The following is an 18,255-nucleotide window of genomic DNA, read 5'->3' on the forward strand; positions in this document are numbered from 1 at the left end:
CTGATTAACTGATGATTAACTGATGAGTAAGAGATCAATTGAACAATACTTATGTATGGTGTACAAATAAATTAACATTTTTCCTCTACCACAGACAGCACTATCACCTTTGACTTCTTGTCCTCCTATCAATAATTATTTAAGCTATTAAGAAAACTTAAGAAGTGTTAACAGTCCAAGTCTGTCTTTATGAGAAACTTACAGCATTGTAAAAACTGGTGATCTAGAAAAATGATCATTATTTAACTTCTCTTTGAATACATAACATGAGTATTATCAGCTATGGCATCATTATATAAGTTATGAAAGTCCTTGTCTTACTATGTTATTTTATGTTAGAAAATTAAATACAATTTCTATGTAATCAAGAAGTAGAAGTTAACCAGGTGTTTCAAAAACATGAATGTCACTGCTGCTTTTCATTGTCATTTTCAACTGACATTTTAAATGTAAAGATGAACAATTGAGAATTTTGAAAAAGCTGAATACATCTATTTCTGATAGCTAAGTTGCTAAGTTTCTGATCATTATTGCCTCTCTTTACCCCCTTTTCTCCATCTCCTCCTAATAAAATCCTCTATTTTTCTCTCTTTGTCTCTGCACTCTAGATACTACTTCCCTCCAATCTGTCATCTTGTGTTATTTCAAGGAAAAAAAAAATTTGTTAACACATGTTCACAATCATCAAAGAGACAATCTATGGGAGTAAGTAGAAGAAAATTATTTTTCAACTGTATAAAAGCCAATAATAAAAACCCCTTGCACAAAGCTTCCAATTTCCATTTTGTGCCAAGCAATTTTTAAAGTTACAGATTTACAATTACTACATTCAAAGTAAGCAAAAACAGAAAAGACTTCTGAAGTCATTTATTCTAAGTACCTACAGAAAGAATACAGAAAAGTTTCCTCCAATATTTGGAACAAAGTCCTAAAGCTTAAGTCTCTGGGGACTTATTGTCTATCTCTAACAAGTACGATCTAGTTTTTGAAAGAAAGCACATTTCTTCAGCCTCATGTACTATGCTACACATTTGCATCATGTAGTTAATATCCCAGAATATACACTCTGTGTGACATGTCTGCTATTCTTTACCATCTGCTGCCTGTAGTTGACATTCAGTTTGAAAAGCACATACAGAAAAAAAAAAAAAAGAAAAAACTACTCTCATTCACTCTGAAATGAAATAGGTAACAACAATGAGTGTTGCAATCCAAATTTTTGGAAAGATGGAGAATCAGATTTAGAAATGAAAAAAAAAAAAAGAATATTTTAAAATCACCAAACATTACAAATGACAAACCTTCTCTTTTGTTTTCTTGTTTTCAGCTTTAAGATCTTCATATTCACCAATTGCTATAAAAGAAAAGGGAAAACAACATTAAAACACTCAGAAATGAAAAATAATCAAGTTCATTAAATTAAAATGTTGATTTATCTGAACTCAGAAGGTCAGAACTTTCAGTTATCTGGATTTTCCCATACCAGCTCATTTTTAGGAAGAAGAGGCAATTATCAAAGAGGAAAAGCCACAGAACATCAAAACAATTAAGTTAGATCAGCATAAATCTAGCCTAATCCCTTATACCTTCAGTTCTACATATTGAAAATTCAGTTCCATATCATGACCCTTGACTATTGCCACATCCTCAATTATCAAAACAAGATTATATGCTATTAATTAAACTCTATCAAGTCAGAAAAGTGACTCATAGGTTTTACAAAGACTTCCTATATACTGAAATAAAAAAGAACTGCCCACTTTTAACTAAGTTTTAACACCTCAAATTAGTTATTTGATTATATATTAAAATTCAGTTGGCAACCCACAGTGTATTAATTGCTCTCAAATGAACAATACAAAAATATCACTCTAACAAGGATGATTCATACCAAAGATTTTGGCTTCTTTAGCATTCCCATAATTACTTTTATTTCAGAACACATGCTAATAGATAAATGCACCTAGAAAGTCAAAGAAATCAAAGTTTAACAAACTCACAAAGTCCAATTCTATGTGGTTAAAACCAATTGTTACAGAACTGAACAAATTATCCCCTTTCTCCAACCTCAGTTTCATCATTTGTAAAATGAGAAAATTGGAATAGATTGTCTCTGAGGTCCCTTTTATATGTGGCATTCTATTTAAGCACATCAGAGGTAGGGCTTCTGAAAATGATTTAACGCATTGATTAACTGCTTCCCATTTCATTCTACTACTAGCAACAAGCCCCAGGATTTCAACACTTGATTAATTCTGGTGACTTTTCTGATCTACTTAAAAATCCCAAGGCATTTCAGACCTTTTAAAAATATTTTAAGTAGGATCTACATGCAAAAAAACAAACAACCCCCCCCCCAACCTATAAGGAACAGAAATAGCAAATACTTCCAAGAAGGCCAAAATAAGGAAACAAGATTAAAAAATAATAATAATAACAGTAGCCAACAGCAATAACAAAACCCCATAGCTTTTCAATACTATCGATTACCTGAACCTTTGTTTGCCATTAGTGCTTGAGGTGTTTGTTTGCTTCCAACTACCAGAGGTAAAAGAAATCTGAGAATAGCTCACCAGAGTATGGATCTAGAGCCTGAAAGGACCTTACAGATCATTTTATCCACTCTCATCCCAAGCACCTCCCTTTTAAAGATAAAGAAACTGAAGCCCAGAAGATTATAAGGTAGAAATAAGAGACAGAGCTGAGATTTGAACTCACAATTTGTTGGTGAGAAATAATCTTATTTTCATACATCAACAATCTAAAGTGATAAGGGCCTACTTTGACATGATTACATAAATAACTAAAATTTAAAATATTGTCAAACAAACCCCCAACCAGCAGAACCTTTAAACCATGACAGCATCTACGGTAGTTAAACACAAACTCTCCATCTTTTTTTCCTTATTTTCCCTCCCTAGAAAGAAAAAAGAAGGCCATTTCCTTCAAAGTTTACCTTATGAAGCAGTCAGTTAAAAAAGGTGACTTTTAAACTGATGAGGTGTCTTTATTAAAAAAAAAAAAAAAAGAAAAGAAAAGAAAGAAAGAAATGCTAAAGCTCTTAAGTAACAATTGGCACATTGTCAGGTTTAGTCTGGCAAAATGGGAAAGGTGCTAAACTTTAGTCCCAATCAGTAGAATCTGGGTTCAAGTCTTGAATCCATTACTTACTAGCCATGTGACAAATCGTTTAATTTCTCTGGATTTTCCTGAATTATTAAATAGGAGCAACTACATTTATTCAGTACCTACTTCAAATGTCTGTTTTGAAGAAAGTTCTTTATATATTGTCAAGAAATTGAACAATTCTGATTCTAATATTTCACTGTTCTTTTAAGAAATAAAAAACAGAAATAAAGAAATTATTGGCTGATAATTTAGTATTCAAATAGATTATATTGAGTAAATTGAAAAATCAAAATTTATTTAGTATTATCATTCCTAGTGACCTAGTCTGTAGTTATAGAAGCCATAATAAAGGTGTATAAACCCATGATCTCATATAGGCAGTAAGGAGTTTTTTTTCTCTTATTTAACACATTTGATAGATGCTTTGAAGGCCTTCTTTATTACACTAATACTATTCTTCCCATTATATGGCTGATAGCACCCAGATGGAACACTGTTGATTCCTTCAATTACTAGGTCTTTATGGAAAGAATTAATTAAGAACCCTTCACCTATGGTATCTTAATGGAAATCAGGTGAAAACATGTTTTTTTTTGTAAATGACTACATGCAACTTTTTTGAAGCTTGTGGGTATGAAGGGGAAACAGGGAAAACAAGAGCTGAAAGGGTGAGGGAAGGAAATCTATGAGGAGGAGAGGTGGGTAGACAGGCAATGTCCATTAAAAAAAAATCCTAACTATATTTTGAATTATTCTTCAAAGCTACAACAAGCTTAAGACCATGTAAACAAATGTATCTAAAAAATTAATTCTCTCTCCTTCTTCTTTATCTTTCCCTTTCCCCTCATCTCTCTTCTCTCTTCCTTCTGCATCTCACATCTCTTTATCCCTCTCTCTCCTTCCACTACCTTAACTCTCTTTTTTCCTTCTCTTATTTTTTCTCTCTCTACTTTCTCTTTCTCCTGATTTTTCTTTCTTTCTCTTCTTATCTCTTTTTCTTTCTCTCTTCTTCCCTTTCTCTTACAAACACACACACACTTTCATTCTCACTCAATCCTCCATTCTCACCAACATTCCTAAGGGATATATTAATTAGTTTTTGAAAAGCAATAAAAGAACTATCCCTATTTTTGTCTTGAGTAAGTTCTTACTCAAGAGGTCTTCTATCAATTTATGAACACTAAAGACTCATTTTATCTAACTCCAGCATGTAAGAAAATTTCCAGCATTCCAGGAAGCTTTACAAATCTAACTCATTTCCTATACATCCACCAGGCTTTCACCTGAAAAGTTATGTACTCCCAAGGAAAGTTCATGGTTTGTAACTTTCCTACAGTGCTGGCTTATAGAGAAAGAGGATAAGGTGAATAACAAGGAGTTTTTATTTGTGGTGGGTAACTTTGTTTTAATTATGAGGAAAAAAGTCCTAAGAGAAGTCAATGAAAAATAGAGAAGCAAAGAAAGTGAAGTGTCAGAAATGAAAGTGGAAACATATCTAAGATAAAAAAAATAGAAAAAAGCTTCCTTTAAATCCTAACTAAAATACTGCTTTATAAAGGAAGCCTTCCCCAACCTCTCTTAAAACTAATGCCTTGCTTCTGTCAATTATTTCCTATATATCCTATATATTGCTTGTTTGTATGGTTTTTTTTTGCTTCTTGTCTCTCTCCCATTACAATGTGAGCTCCTTGAAGGAAGGGATTGTTTTTTGCTTCCTTTTTGTATCCTCAAAGATTAGCCTAGTGCCTGGCATATAGTAGGTGTTTAAAAAATATTTATTGGGAATTGACATTTGGTGTCCAAAAAAGTGGGAAGAAGAGTTAAATTATATAAAAGAAAACTAAAGAAAATAAGGGAAATATGATTTAAGGGTAAAGCTGGTTCTTTATTCCCCAAAACTCAGTAACACTAAGGAAAAGTTTTCTTCATTATAAGTCCTCTCATGGAAATCAAGAGAATTTTAGAGCTAGAGATCATTTGGTACTCACCCTAATTGACAATAGATATGACTTCGGATATTTAAACAGTAATTAAATAGTGCATTTGTTATTTAAATACTACTTCTACATTTCCTGTGCAAGGTCCAAACATATTAGTTCATTTTATCCTTATAACAATCTTGCCAAGACTAGTAAACAGGTCTCCTGACTCAAAGCTCTCTTTCTACTAGACCACACTGCTTCATTGATTAGGTCAACTCTATCACACCAGACTTGGCAAGAGAATATTAAAAGACTTTCCATGTCCCCATCCATTATGTTTTATGATGAGAAAATCTAAGAAAAATAAAGCTTTTATGGCCATTAAATATAACCTGAAATTCACTGTCTAATGAGATGTTCTAAAGTGAATTTTTATATTATCATCATATATATGTACACACACACATATATATACATACATAAAAATACATGAAAATGACAGAATACAGAAACACCTTTTAACAATGGTACAAGAAAGAAATTATTTTTCCCCTTTCCCTAATGGTGAATAAGGATTTTAGTCATAAAAGACTCTGTTCAATTAGGACACTATTCCTTTCTGCACAGATACCAATGGGTTCTGCACTTAAAGCCAGAACTAAAGAAAGAAGAGCTATTTATACCTACCTTGTTAATTAAAGCATTAGGGAGGCAGAGAGAAAGCACTGTTAGAATAACTGATCAAATAACAAAGGTGACATACTGAAATCACATCTGGAAAGAAATTAATGGCAACTGTGAAATTCAGTGGTTCTCTGGGAAGTATACAGTAACTTGTTCTAATAATAATAATGAAGTACCATCAATAAAGCATAGGCAAGGCTCTCCAATTTAACTAAATAAAATAACCAAAAATTGGGTAACTAAAAATTTCCCAAATGATTCTAATGTTTAACTATCCTTGTTATTTTTTTCAGTTTAGAAAAGTGATATTATACTGTTTAAAATAGTAATCACATATTCTAAAGCTAAGAAGAGCTTTGTACATGGGGAAAATGAGATGCTCCCATCATAAGGTAGTTAAGTAGCAAAGCCAGCTTTTGAAATAAAATTTCAAAATGTACTAAACCCTATATCAATATGCTTTCTTTCATTAGAAGCACAAAATAAAGGCTATGTAGCCCCAATGAACTAAAACAAAATCAGATTAATCTCAGTTTCAGAGGATGAAAGTCACAAGAAAATCAGATTTGATGACCCAATTAAATTTTCATGGTTCTAAATTGTACATTAATGTTGATGTTCCTCAAAAATAATACCATAAAATACTATATAAATGTTAGATATTACTTTACTACGTTTACTTTTTGCTACTATTATTAATACTACTAGTAATAACAACAGTAACTACCATTGATATCAAGCTTTAAGGTTTGCAAAGCACTTTATATACATTATCTCATTTGATCTTCACAATTCTGGGAGGTAGTGCCATTTTATAATGAGGAATTATCCCCATTTTATAATGAGGAAACCAAGAAAAACAGAAGTTAGATGGCTTGTTTAGTTACTCTATTAAGTAGCTTAGGCAGAATTCAAACTCAGGTTCTCCTGACTCCCAAATCTCACATTTATCCACTTTGTTACCTGAATCACTCTAACAATGTATTCTAATTCATTTGCATAGTTACATCATAGAATCTATGGGTCTGTTTCGAAGCCTACTGAAACTACTTGGGATTTACCCCCTATTTGGGGGTAAATGATAGTTCAACAAAGGAAATTTCAGGCTCATATTGCAAGCCTTACTAAATTATCAGAATAACTGCATAATAATCCATCTCAGCATCAATACCATACAGAAACTATGTTATAGAATAACTGATGGTAAGAGATGCTATAACACATTTCTGAAATGAGATAAACAAGTAATTATGGTTTATTTCTGAAATGTAACATATGAACGTACTTTTGGATTTTTAGTAGAATGGGTCTTAAATTAACTTTGTCCAGGACTGGATAGCAAAATAACATAAATATGCTGTAAAGTTTTCCACTGTAATAAAAACATTCACCTAATTAATTATATTTTCCCAAGTTAAGAGGATAGCTATCATTAGATTGCTTCGGGGGTCAGGGCATGACTACTAAAACATAATTTATAATGTCTTTCCATTGTTTCACTTCAGATGAATTCAGTTTTAAAGCAAAAATAAGGCTTTCATAACTGGTATAGTCAATATAAGGCTAAATTCAATGACTTGCCTTTGTAATGAAGTCCTTTTCTCTTTCTCCTGTGCACACCAACTGTTCTGTGTCAATGTAACAAGTAAGAGTTTGCTTGGATTTTTATTAAGACTATAACCATTAACTAAATAATCTTGTGGCACCAAAAATAAAAACATTTTGTTTTGTTTTAAAAGCAAACAATGTCTTTTTAAAATTTCAACTTTAGAGGAATCCACTTTTATTCAAAGAATGATCAATACTAAACAATATCATAACAGGCTCATCAGGTAATAAAGCTTTGTGGAGTTTTCTAAATTCATTGATTTGCATGAAAAATCATAAATCTCATCAAGGACTATACCAAGTCTATAATATTAAAAAAGTAGTTATACATGGAAAAAATTTAGAACAACCAAATTTATTTAGAGTCAAGGAATTGCAATTCAGAACAATGTACTGCCTTTTCAAAGAGGGATGTTTGGAAAGGCAGAGGTTTACACAGAAAACTGTCATATTTTAAAATAGAAACATGCACTTCAGGAAATAAGGAGTGTGCACAAGATATTATCCAAAGATGATATTTCTCTGTATTATTAAAGATATCTATCACCTTAATAAAATGAAGTTCAAAGAAAATTATCTCAATATCTTCTTGAAAATAATCATGCAGACTTCCAATTTTTAAGAGGCACACAATAAATTTTCTAAAAAAATATATATATAATACAGATAATTGTGCAACTTGATAAAAACAGTGGAATTTTTCAAGTAATTCAATAGTTGGAGGAGGTGTGATTTAGAAGCCATGGAATCCAGGGACTAGAAAGTATAAATTAGATTGTTCATATTTTGGCAGATGTAGGCATTATATTTCAGCACTTTCTTAAATATACCTTTATTTATGACATAATACTGTGCATCTGTTTTTAAGCAGATTGTTAGTTGTGTAGATGATTGATTTTTGTCCTTAGCACCTTGCCTAGGGGTTAAAACTAGATACTTATGAACAATAATTTGTTGTTTTTCATTTTTAAAAAGTCACTGTGTGAATTGGTGAACTTTCAGGATATAATTTTCCATATGAGTGGGTCAGGTAAATATGATCCTCACTTTAGGGTTTAATTCTAACTCTAAAAGGACACACAGTTTATTTGATAGTAAAATCTTCCTTCAGAAGAGGCAAGGAACAAAATATTGTTAGCCCAAAATAACACTCATTCCGAATATTAAGAAGTGATAATGACCATTGGCTATTTTCAAATCTCAGTATTCTCTGATTAGCTTGACCAAATCTAGAATATGGAGGAAAGCAATTTGGAACTGGGGCCCAAAAGTTACCAAATAAGGCATACTCATTGACCTAGCAACATCACTATGAGGCCCCAAAAAGTTCAAAGAAGGAAAAAAAAAGAAGTATAAGCTATTTTTATAGTGTCAAAGAAATGGAATGTAAAGAAATGCCCACCAATTATAGAATGGCCTAAGCAATCATGGTATATAAATGTAATAGAATATGACCTAAGAAATGACAAAAGAAATAGTTTCAGAAAAACATGGAAAGATTTATATGAACCAATGAAAGGTGAAGTGAGTACAACTAAAAGAATGATTTCTACAATAACAGTGAAATGACAACTGAAACACTTAAGACCTCTGATCAAGACAATAACTATAATTCTAAAGGGCAAATGATGAAGAATACTATCCATCTCTAAACAGAGCAATGATGATTGAGAGTCCAGAGGAAAACATGTCTTTGGGGTATGGACTATGAAAGAATTTGTTTTGTTTGACTATACATAATTTTTGCAAAACTTTATTTTTTTTTCCTTTCCAGTGAGAATGACAGGGAAAACAGATTTTTATTCATAATTTAAAAAACAGACTGTGGAATCTTCAGGAGACTTTCAACCTCATCCAACACAAAAAGGTTGGTTGATTATTGGACTAATGTCAATCTAGTTAGGAGCCTCTAGTAGAGTACCACAGAGTCCTTGGCCCTGTGCATATAAACATTTTTAGACACAATTTATTTTTTTTAATTATTATCATAGCTTTTTATTTACAACATGGGTAATTTTTCAACATTGACCCTTGCAAAATCTTCAGTTCCAAATTTTCCCCTCTTTTCTCCCACCCCTCCCCTATATGGCAGGTAGTCCAATACATGTTAAATATATTAAAGTATATGTTAAATCCAACATATGTATACATATTTATACTGTTATCTTTTTTAGCCATAATTTAGATGAAGATTTCTGAAATTTATATATGACAAAGTGGGAAAGGATAGCGAATTAAAAAAAAAAAGTTAAGTTCGGGTAAAAGTCAGACCAATCATCTTCTAGCAAGATAAATGTAAATTTCTGAATTTAGATTCAAAAATATCAATTACACAAGCATGGGATGTTAGAGAAGTGAATAAAAAGCAATTCATATGAAAGAGACCCAGGCATTTTAATGGCCTGCCAGCTCAACATGAATAAACTGTGAAACGTGGCATCCTCAAAACAAAAACAAAAGCAAAACCCTAATTCAATTATACTGTATTAATAGAATCCAGAAAAATATGATGGTTCCATTGCATTCTGTCATGGTGAGGCCACATCTAAAGTATTATACCCATTTTGGGGAATTATACTTTGGTAAGGGCATTCACAATCTAGTGAAGGTCCAGAATGATGATGGACCTTGAGATCATACATACATCCTAAGACCACTGAAGAAATCACAGATGTTTAGCCTAGAAAAGATGAGATATATATTCATAGTCAGTATCTTTTTAAATATGAAGATACTATCACATAAAAGAAGGAGTCAACCTGTTATTCATGGCCCTGAAAAGAAGTAGGACCAATGGGTAAAAAGTTATAAGATGTCAGATTTGGACTCAAAAGCAGATCAGATTTCTATTAGTATGAACTTTCAAAAAAATTAATATTATGATGGTATTGGATTTCCAAGCACTAAAAGTCTTTAAGATGAAGAAATATGACCACTTTTTAAGGACACTCTTGCAGGGATTCATTTTTTCAGGTTGGAGCATCTGAGTGGCACAATGGACAGAATGCCAGATCTGGAGACAGAAAGATTCATCTTCCTGAGTTCAAATGTGGCTTGGGACATTTATTAGCTGCATGACCCTGGGCATGTTACTTAACTTAGATCACCTCAGTTTATTCTTCTGTAAAATGAGTTGAAGAAGGAAATAGCAAACCATTCCATTGTCTGCTAAGAAAACCCAAATGGGGTCATAAAGGGTCAGACAATTGAAAATGAATGAACAGCAACAACCACAAAATTTTCAGGTAGGGGATGCATATAATTATGTCTGAGATCCCTTTCAATTCTGAAATGACTTGTTCAAAGTGACACAGCAAAGCACAAATAAAATGTTTATTACATCTGTGAATACAAAGTGAAGAATAAAAAAATGGATATGAGAATCAAGAGCGGAAAAAAAGCTTAGTAAATTGAAACAAAAAGGAGCATAATCATGGCCCAAACTGAGGTCTCTTAATTCTAAATTCATGCTTTTTCCATTACATCTTTGAATGTTCATCAAATTATCTCTTCAGCCCCCACCTTTTCTGTCTTAAAACCATAGCTTCTCAAACAATAAGGTTAAATGGCATTGAAAAATTAATGAAATCAAGAGACCTATCATCACTTAGTTCTGAACCAAGCCCTCCCCTGCTGTTTATACTCCTGGAATAGGATTAAAAAATTATGCTCTGTATTAAAAGGTCTCAATGCCTGAATGACTGAAGGTAGGAACAATTCAAAAGTAGATATACATTTCAAGAGAGTCAGGTTTCAAAAAGTATCCTTGCCATTCCATGACCTTTGGAAGTGGCCTTGATCAATGGGACCTTTGTAAGTGCCAATTACGGACTTTTTATTTTTCTGTTATGAGTGTTCAAAATAGATGATGGCTCATCTCACACATTTATAAATCTTTAATCTGAAAACAAGAGGCACTGTGCCATAGATCTGGAGGCACTGTGGCAGTCAGGAAGATTTGGGTTCAAGTCTTATCTGTATGTGATCCTAGACAAGTTATGAAGGAAGGAAGGAAGGAAGGAAGGAAGGAAGGAAGGAAGGAAGGAAGGAAGGAAGGAAGGAAGGAAGGAAGGAAGGAAGGAAGGAAGGAAGGAAGGAAGGAAGGAAGGAAGGAAGGAAGGAAGGAAGGAAGGAAGGAAGGAAGGAAGGAAGGAAGGAAGGAAGGAAGGAAGGAAGGAAGGAAGGAAGGAAGGAAGGAAGGAAGGAAGGAAGGAAGGAAGGGAGGGAGGGAGAGAAGGAGGGAGGGAGGGAGGGAGGGAGGGAGGGAGAAAAGGAAAGAGAGAGAGAAGGAGGAAGGGAGAAAGAGAGAGGAAGTGATGGAGGAAGAAGGGAAAGGAAGGAAGGGAGAGAGAGAAAAAGGAAAGGAGGGAGGGGAAAAGAGGAAGAGAAGGAGGAAGGGAAGGTGAAAGGAGGGGAGGGAAGAAAGAAGGGAGGGAAAGAGGGAGAAAGGAAGGAAGGAAGGGAGGGGGAAGAAAAGGAAGAAGAGAGAAAGGAAGGAAGAGAGGGAAGGAGGAATGGAAGAAGGGAGGAAAGAAGGAAGGGAGAGAGGAAGGAAAAAGGAAGGAAGAGAAGGAGGAAGGGAGGAAGGGATGAAGGGAAGGAGGAAGGGAAGGAGAGAAGAAGGAAAAGAGAGAAGGAGGAAGGAATGGAGGAATAAAGAGATAGGGGGAGGGAGAGAAAGAAGGAAGAAAGTAAAGGGAAGAAGGGATGAAGGAAGGAGGGAAGCAGGCAGGGGAAAAAAGGGGACAAGAAGGAAAGAGATGGCTAATGCAAACTCCTGCAACTATGATGACCCACTGAAAGAAGACCTCCATGATCTTTATGTGCTTATGTATGAAGATCCCTATCCTCAGTTAATCAATGATCAGCTCTAAAACAGTAGGATATAAGAAGTATCTAAAAGACATCCCAAGAGGTTTCATGAAGAAAAGAACTGATGTGGAGAAACTTAACATGAACTGATGCTGAGTGAAATGAAAAGGACCAGAAGATCATTACATACTTCAACAACAATGTTATATGATGATCAATTCTGATGGATGTGGCCATTTTCAACAATGAAATGAACCAAATCAGTTCCAATAAAGCAATAATGAACTGAACCAGCTACACCCAGAGAAAGACCTCTGGGAGATGACTATGAACCACGACATAGAATTCCCAATCCCTTTATTTTTGCCCACCTGCATTTTTTATTTCCTTTACAGGTTAACTGTACACTATTTCAAAGTCCGATTCTTTTTGTACAGCAAAATAACTGTTTGGACATGTGTGTGTGTGTGTGTGTGTGTGTGTGTGTGTGTGTGTGTGTATTTATGTATATATATATATATATATATATATATATATATATATATATATATATATATATATATATATATATATAGTATTTAACTTATACTTATACTTTAACATATTTAACATATATTGGTCAACCTGCCATCTGGGGGAAGGAGTGGGGGAAAGAAGGGGAAAAGTTGGAACAAAAGGTTTTGCAATTATCAATGTTGAAAAATTACCCATGCATATATCTTGTAAATAAAAAACTATAAAAAAAAAAGAAAAGAACTGATGATTAAACTATTAACCTGATAATACTGACCAGACTTGTAAATTGAACTTTAAAGGGATAGAACATAGAACCATAATATTCTGGAGCTGAAGGGAACCTTAGAGATCATCTTGTACAAGTACTTCATTTTAGAGATGAGGAAACAAGGCCCTAAAATGATTCATGACTTTTGTCAAAATGCTAAGTGGAGGGGCAGATGGGATTAGAAACAATTTGTATACATGTTCCCAACTCCACTGTGCTCTCTCTTCTTGAGGTTGCAGGTTGAGAAACAGCTCTCATGGAGATTTTAGATTTTGGATTAGAGATTAGCTAGAGACAGCTAGCTAGTTGTCGAGGATAGATTATGTAGGGCTGTATTTGAAGTTAGGAAATACTGAATTCAAATTTTACCTCAGAGAGGTTTACCTTCTAGTTGTGTGATATTGGGCAAATACCTCAACAGCTTTCACCTCAATTTTCTCATCTATAAAATGGGGATAGTAATGACATCTCACAGGATTGGATCATATGAGATTTTTATACATGCATGTATGAAGCATTTTGCAAACCTTAAAAGTACTATAAAATGCTATATTATTGGAGATATTTTGTAAATAAACATAAATTTTGTGAATCTTTCTAAAATTGAAGATTTTGTTCCTCTCTGGCTTCTCTCTCTCTCTCTCTCTCTCTCTCTCTCTCTCTCTCTCTCTCTCTCTCTCTCTCTCTCTCTCTCTCTCTCTCTCTCTCTCTCGTTTGTTTATCAAAGCATCTTGGAACCTTGATTTCAGAAACAAACTGTTGCCTAAAAGCTTATGGGCTACTCAGTTTAGTGCACCCTGTCACAGTACAATGTGCTTGGCTGAGGTTCTAGTGAAGAATAAACTCATTGTTTCAGCTTTAGGAAAGTACAAAGAATATGTGTTTATAAATCAATCAAATATTTATTTAGCACTAGGGAAGTAGAAAGAACAGTGGCTTCACCTATCAAATCATTTTTCAGGCCTACCTTTACCACTAAATTAAGTTGATCTTGTTCAAGTGACTTGGCTTCTTTAAGAATCTCTCTTCTTACAAAATGAAGTGATTTGACTAACAATCTCTGATGCCCCCTTCAACTCTTAGTCCTATAATCTTTAAATTCTAAGATCACTTTCAAATTTAATAGACTAGGTTGTTGTCATTCCAATATTATGTGCCTAGAACTGTATTATTTAGCTAAATGCTGTGGTTTTTCTATAGCAAACTTTGCCCTTACCTCACTATGCTACTACCTTGAATGAGCAAATCAAAATTAGGAAGGCTAATTTCTTAATGTCTTCATAAAATCATAATCTCCTACTCCATAATCTTGTATAACACATGGCACAAAAGAGGCGCTTGATAAATATTTGTCAAATATATAAATAAATGACAATGAATTCCAAAAGCAAAAATAAAAAGCCTAGGGCTTATCTTCAAATGTGACTTAAAAAAACTGGTACTGGTTCCTGGGGTCATGAAAAGCAGGGCTCTAGGGAGCAGGATTCTTTTAACTTGTTTGTTTGGAATAAAAAAACTCTGTGTGTCTTTGTATGTGTGTAAAATAAAGTGTGGGAACCTAAGTCAGGAAGACTTCAATTCAAATCCTTCCTTCACTATATGTGACTGGGAAATTCCTTCAGCTTTTTTGAATCTACGCCAAAACTAAGTTACCTAGAAAGAAATCATGGACACTTTCTATATGAATAAGATATAACAATGTATGTTTCCAGGATTCCACTCACCAACCTAGTGACTTCCCTCAAGTATATGTGCTGTCCATCTTCCATTATCAAAATGTAAGGTCCTTGAGGGCAGATACTGTCTTGCTTATCCTATTTTTATTCCTACTCCTTACTACAGAAGCTTCCACATAGGATTTAAATGCTTTTTCATTCATTCATTTATTCATTCATTCATTCATTCATTCATGCATCCATCCTCTATACCAATCTATAAAACAAGTTGAGATGGCTATTAATCCTACTTAAGCCATTAAACATGAGAAACACTGAGCTTTTGTAACCCTACCCCATACTTTTCAATTATCACCTGTATGGTTTATAGTCATTCACAGTTTCCATAGTTGTAAGAACCTCAAAAAGTTCAAATCCTGGGCCTTCAGGGAAGTAAAGTAAGTATTCCCATTTTACCAATGAGGCAATTGATACCTAGAGAGATTATCCAAGGACATAGCCAGTGAAGGATTCTGAGAGGGAGTGAAGGAATAGATCTGGCATTCAAGTTAATGTCATCTAAGAAAAAAATGTTTATTGCTATAAATTCTCACTTCCTGAATTTGCATTATTTTTTTTCTTGGAAATCACTTACCCAGGCCATCCTGGGGTGGGAGGAGAAGGGGTATGTAGTGTGAAGTTCATACTGATTGAGTGACAACTTTAATTTAAAATAACATTTGATTATTATTATTTTTTTAATCTTTAAGAGAAACCCATAATTAGTATGCAGAGATAAGTAAATCCACATACTTATTCTTACATCAGCTACTGACCTAACTAAAAGCAAAGATTCCCACTTAGCTTAAGTGTTGACCTACTGTCTAATAAACTGCTAAAAATGGAAAGTGATGAAACACCTTCTGGCCTGGAAAATGTGATCTAGCTTTGAAATGGGAGTGGGGGAGGGGAGAGCATGAAACCAGTTCAAGCCAGAATTGAAAAAGATGGAAAGGACCAGAAAAATCTGACAGGCCTGGGCGCCTCTGGTAATCGGTGAGTGGGGTTCAATGAAGGCTTGGAAAGAGAGGCAACCTTCACTCAAAGGTATCCTCGCTGCCCATACCAGTGCCGGGCAGCAGGCAATCACGCGCCACGTGTCTTCGTGTCTTTGTCCCGCCCAACCCACGGCAGCTCGGGCCTCTGCCCACCCCACTCCACCCCTACCTCCGGACACCTCCCCCGCGCTTCGCATTTTTCTGGGCTGTGGAGATTGAAACCCTTAGTCCCTGGCCTTGGGACTAGGCTCCCAGAGATCAAGGCTGTGTGTTCCGAGCGTCCTTCCCCGGCAAACGGGCGGGGACAAGGGGAGAGGGCAGCCCACCCCCCACTCCGGCTTCCACCTGCCCAGGGTAGGGCGTTCCCGCTCTCTCCCGCCCTACCTTCTCCCTCCCCCACCTCGGCGGGCAGCTGCAGCAGCAGCCACCGCCCCCTCCCCGCGGGTGGCCCCCTCACCTTGCTCCTTCAGGCTGGTGATAAGCTGCAGCTGCTTCTCCTCGTCGGAGCTGTTCATGTCGGCGTCAGGGAGCAGAGGGAAGGCAAAGGGGCGAGAAGGGGGAAAACGAGGGGAGGGGGCTGTCCTGGGGGGTAGGAAAAGAAAGATGCCGGTGCTTTGCCGCCCTACTACCCGGAAGTTGGGCTTCCTCCCGCTCCTGCTCCTCCTCCTCCTGGCGCGGAGTGGGCGAGTGAGATCATCCCTACACACCTACTGCCGCAGCAGCCTCCGCCACCGCCTCGCCGCCGGTGGCAGTGGCTCCGGTGGCAGAGGGGGCGGCTGCCGTCTCACCTGCGGCTAGGACTCCGGGAGTAATAGGAGTGCCAGGTGCTGAGGAACGAGGTGTCTACCGGGACTTGGGCGTAGCTGCAGAGGCGGCTGTCCAGGACCCCGGGAGGCTTCCCTGCGGCACGCGCCAACCCGCCCTCCCGCAAAGAGAATGGGGGGCGGGGACGACTGGGGACAGCGCGCTGCCCCCCAGCCTCAGAATGCTCAGAGTACGGAAGGAATGGGGGGGACCGGCACTTTGCTTTCTCTTCCCCCTATCCCCGACACAAAGACCCAACGGAGAGTGAGGGATCCCCACCCCATCCCCAACGCCTTTGCGGTTTCTTCGAAAAGCTTCGTGTTAGCTGTCACCTCCTAGAAAATCCATATGGTCGAGGGGTAGGAGGAGAAAGCGAGACACCTAGAATGAATGATTTTGTGCTTTGAGAGATTTCCCAAAAAAAAGTCTCTTGGGCGCTTCCCGAACCATAAAGGGAAATAAACAGTCATAGATTCAGTGTAGTGTTGTGATCTGCCCCAAGGGAAAACACACCCATCCACTTCTAGATCCAAGCAGGAAACTCGGAAGAAATCCTTGCAAAAAGAAAGAAGACAAATAGTTTTGAAGTATAATCTATAAAATTGATCTAAACACATATAAGTAAGGAGTGGTGGGGCTACTCGGTCACTTGGGTCCTGTGTGACCATTTTTTCTCCTTATGAAATAGGGTCTGAACCTGTGATTTCGTCGACATAGGGGTCTCCAAAGGTGAGGAAACTCCCTGTTACCAAAGCTGGACGGCATTCTCTGCGAATTAGTGTTAGATAGATGTGAAGAACTCTGGTGTCGGGAATAGGAATGGAGGCCTCTAATTCATTCATAAGGTTCCCTGTGGGCCTCATATTGACAGCTTTAAAGTGTAATGTAATATATGTCTTATTGCAGTTTTATTTATTTTTAAATATTTCCCTATTCAATTTTAATCTGCTTCCAGCCCTACTAGGGAGTATTGAGTAACATGCTTGACATTTCTGACCTTGAACACTTGTCCAGGATCATAGGGACAATATATATATATATAAATCCATACTTGACCATACTGAACTTTGAGGCCAGCTCTCCATTCTCTACACCATATTTCCTTTCTTTTTCCATTGTCATGATCCTGGTTAAAATATGCTAGTAGACCAGGAGAAAGGGAAGGGAGCAAGCATTTATTAAACCCTCCCCCTGTGTCAGGCACAGTGCTGAGCACTTTCTTTTTTTGATCGAAACTACCCTGTGAGGGGTTATAAATAAATATTTACTGTGTATTCACTAATTGCTTGATACTCTCCTGGTGATTGTAAGAAGAGTTGCTGTATCCACAACCCCAAAGAATCATTTACACCATTATGAACCAGATCATTTCCCCCCTCAACCACAAATGGAAAACACAATTGTCTAAAGCTGCATCTTTGTATGGAAGGGATAGAGACAAGAGTTAACATAATATTCTTAGATTACCCACTTATATATATTTCTATTCTGGGCACGAGAAAGACAAATAAGACATACATTGTTCTGATCATAAGGGACAGTTTATACTTTAAATTAGTCCCAACTTAATCATTTCATGAAGTCTTTAATTAATGATCACCCCCTCCTCTTATTTCCTATGGTCTTTATTTCCTGTCCCAACTACATCCCACTTACAAAATCTGAAAATTGGAAGGCAATTCAGACATTATCTTGTCTAGCCCTGCTATAGGAGCAATAATTCCTTCCACATTGTGTTGTCAAGCTATCCCCTAACCTTTTTTTGAATTGAAGCTATTCAAATAAAAATGGCCCACCAC

At 36.1% G+C, this 18,255-nt stretch overlaps 1 protein-coding gene across 3 annotated transcripts in view; it reads right to left on the reverse strand.

Moving 5' to 3' along the window:
* The window catches only part of SHTN1 (shootin 1), a 106,245-nt gene extending 89,915 nt beyond the window's left edge, over nucleotides 1-16,330 (reverse strand). The window contains exons 1-2 of one of the 3 annotated variants that reach the window (XM_074295703.1): nucleotides 16,110-16,330; nucleotides 1,302-1,354 (exon numbers count right to left, since the gene is read on the reverse strand). In XM_074295703.1, the coding sequence (XP_074151804.1) occupies nucleotides 1,302-1,354; nucleotides 16,110-16,167 (111 nt within the window). In that variant the 5' untranslated portion in view covers nucleotides 16,168-16,330. The remainder of the gene's footprint in view (nucleotides 1-1,301; nucleotides 1,355-16,109) is intronic. The other 2 variants (XM_074295705.1, XM_074295702.1) reach the window with 2 other exon arrangements.
* Nucleotides 16,331-18,255: the final 1,925 nt, after the last annotated feature.

This window comes from Sminthopsis crassicaudata, chromosome 2 (genome assembly GCF_048593235.1).
Source record: "Sminthopsis crassicaudata isolate SCR6 chromosome 2, ASM4859323v1, whole genome shotgun sequence".
Classification (NCBI taxonomy): Eukaryota; Metazoa; Chordata; class Mammalia; order Dasyuromorphia; family Dasyuridae; genus Sminthopsis; species Sminthopsis crassicaudata.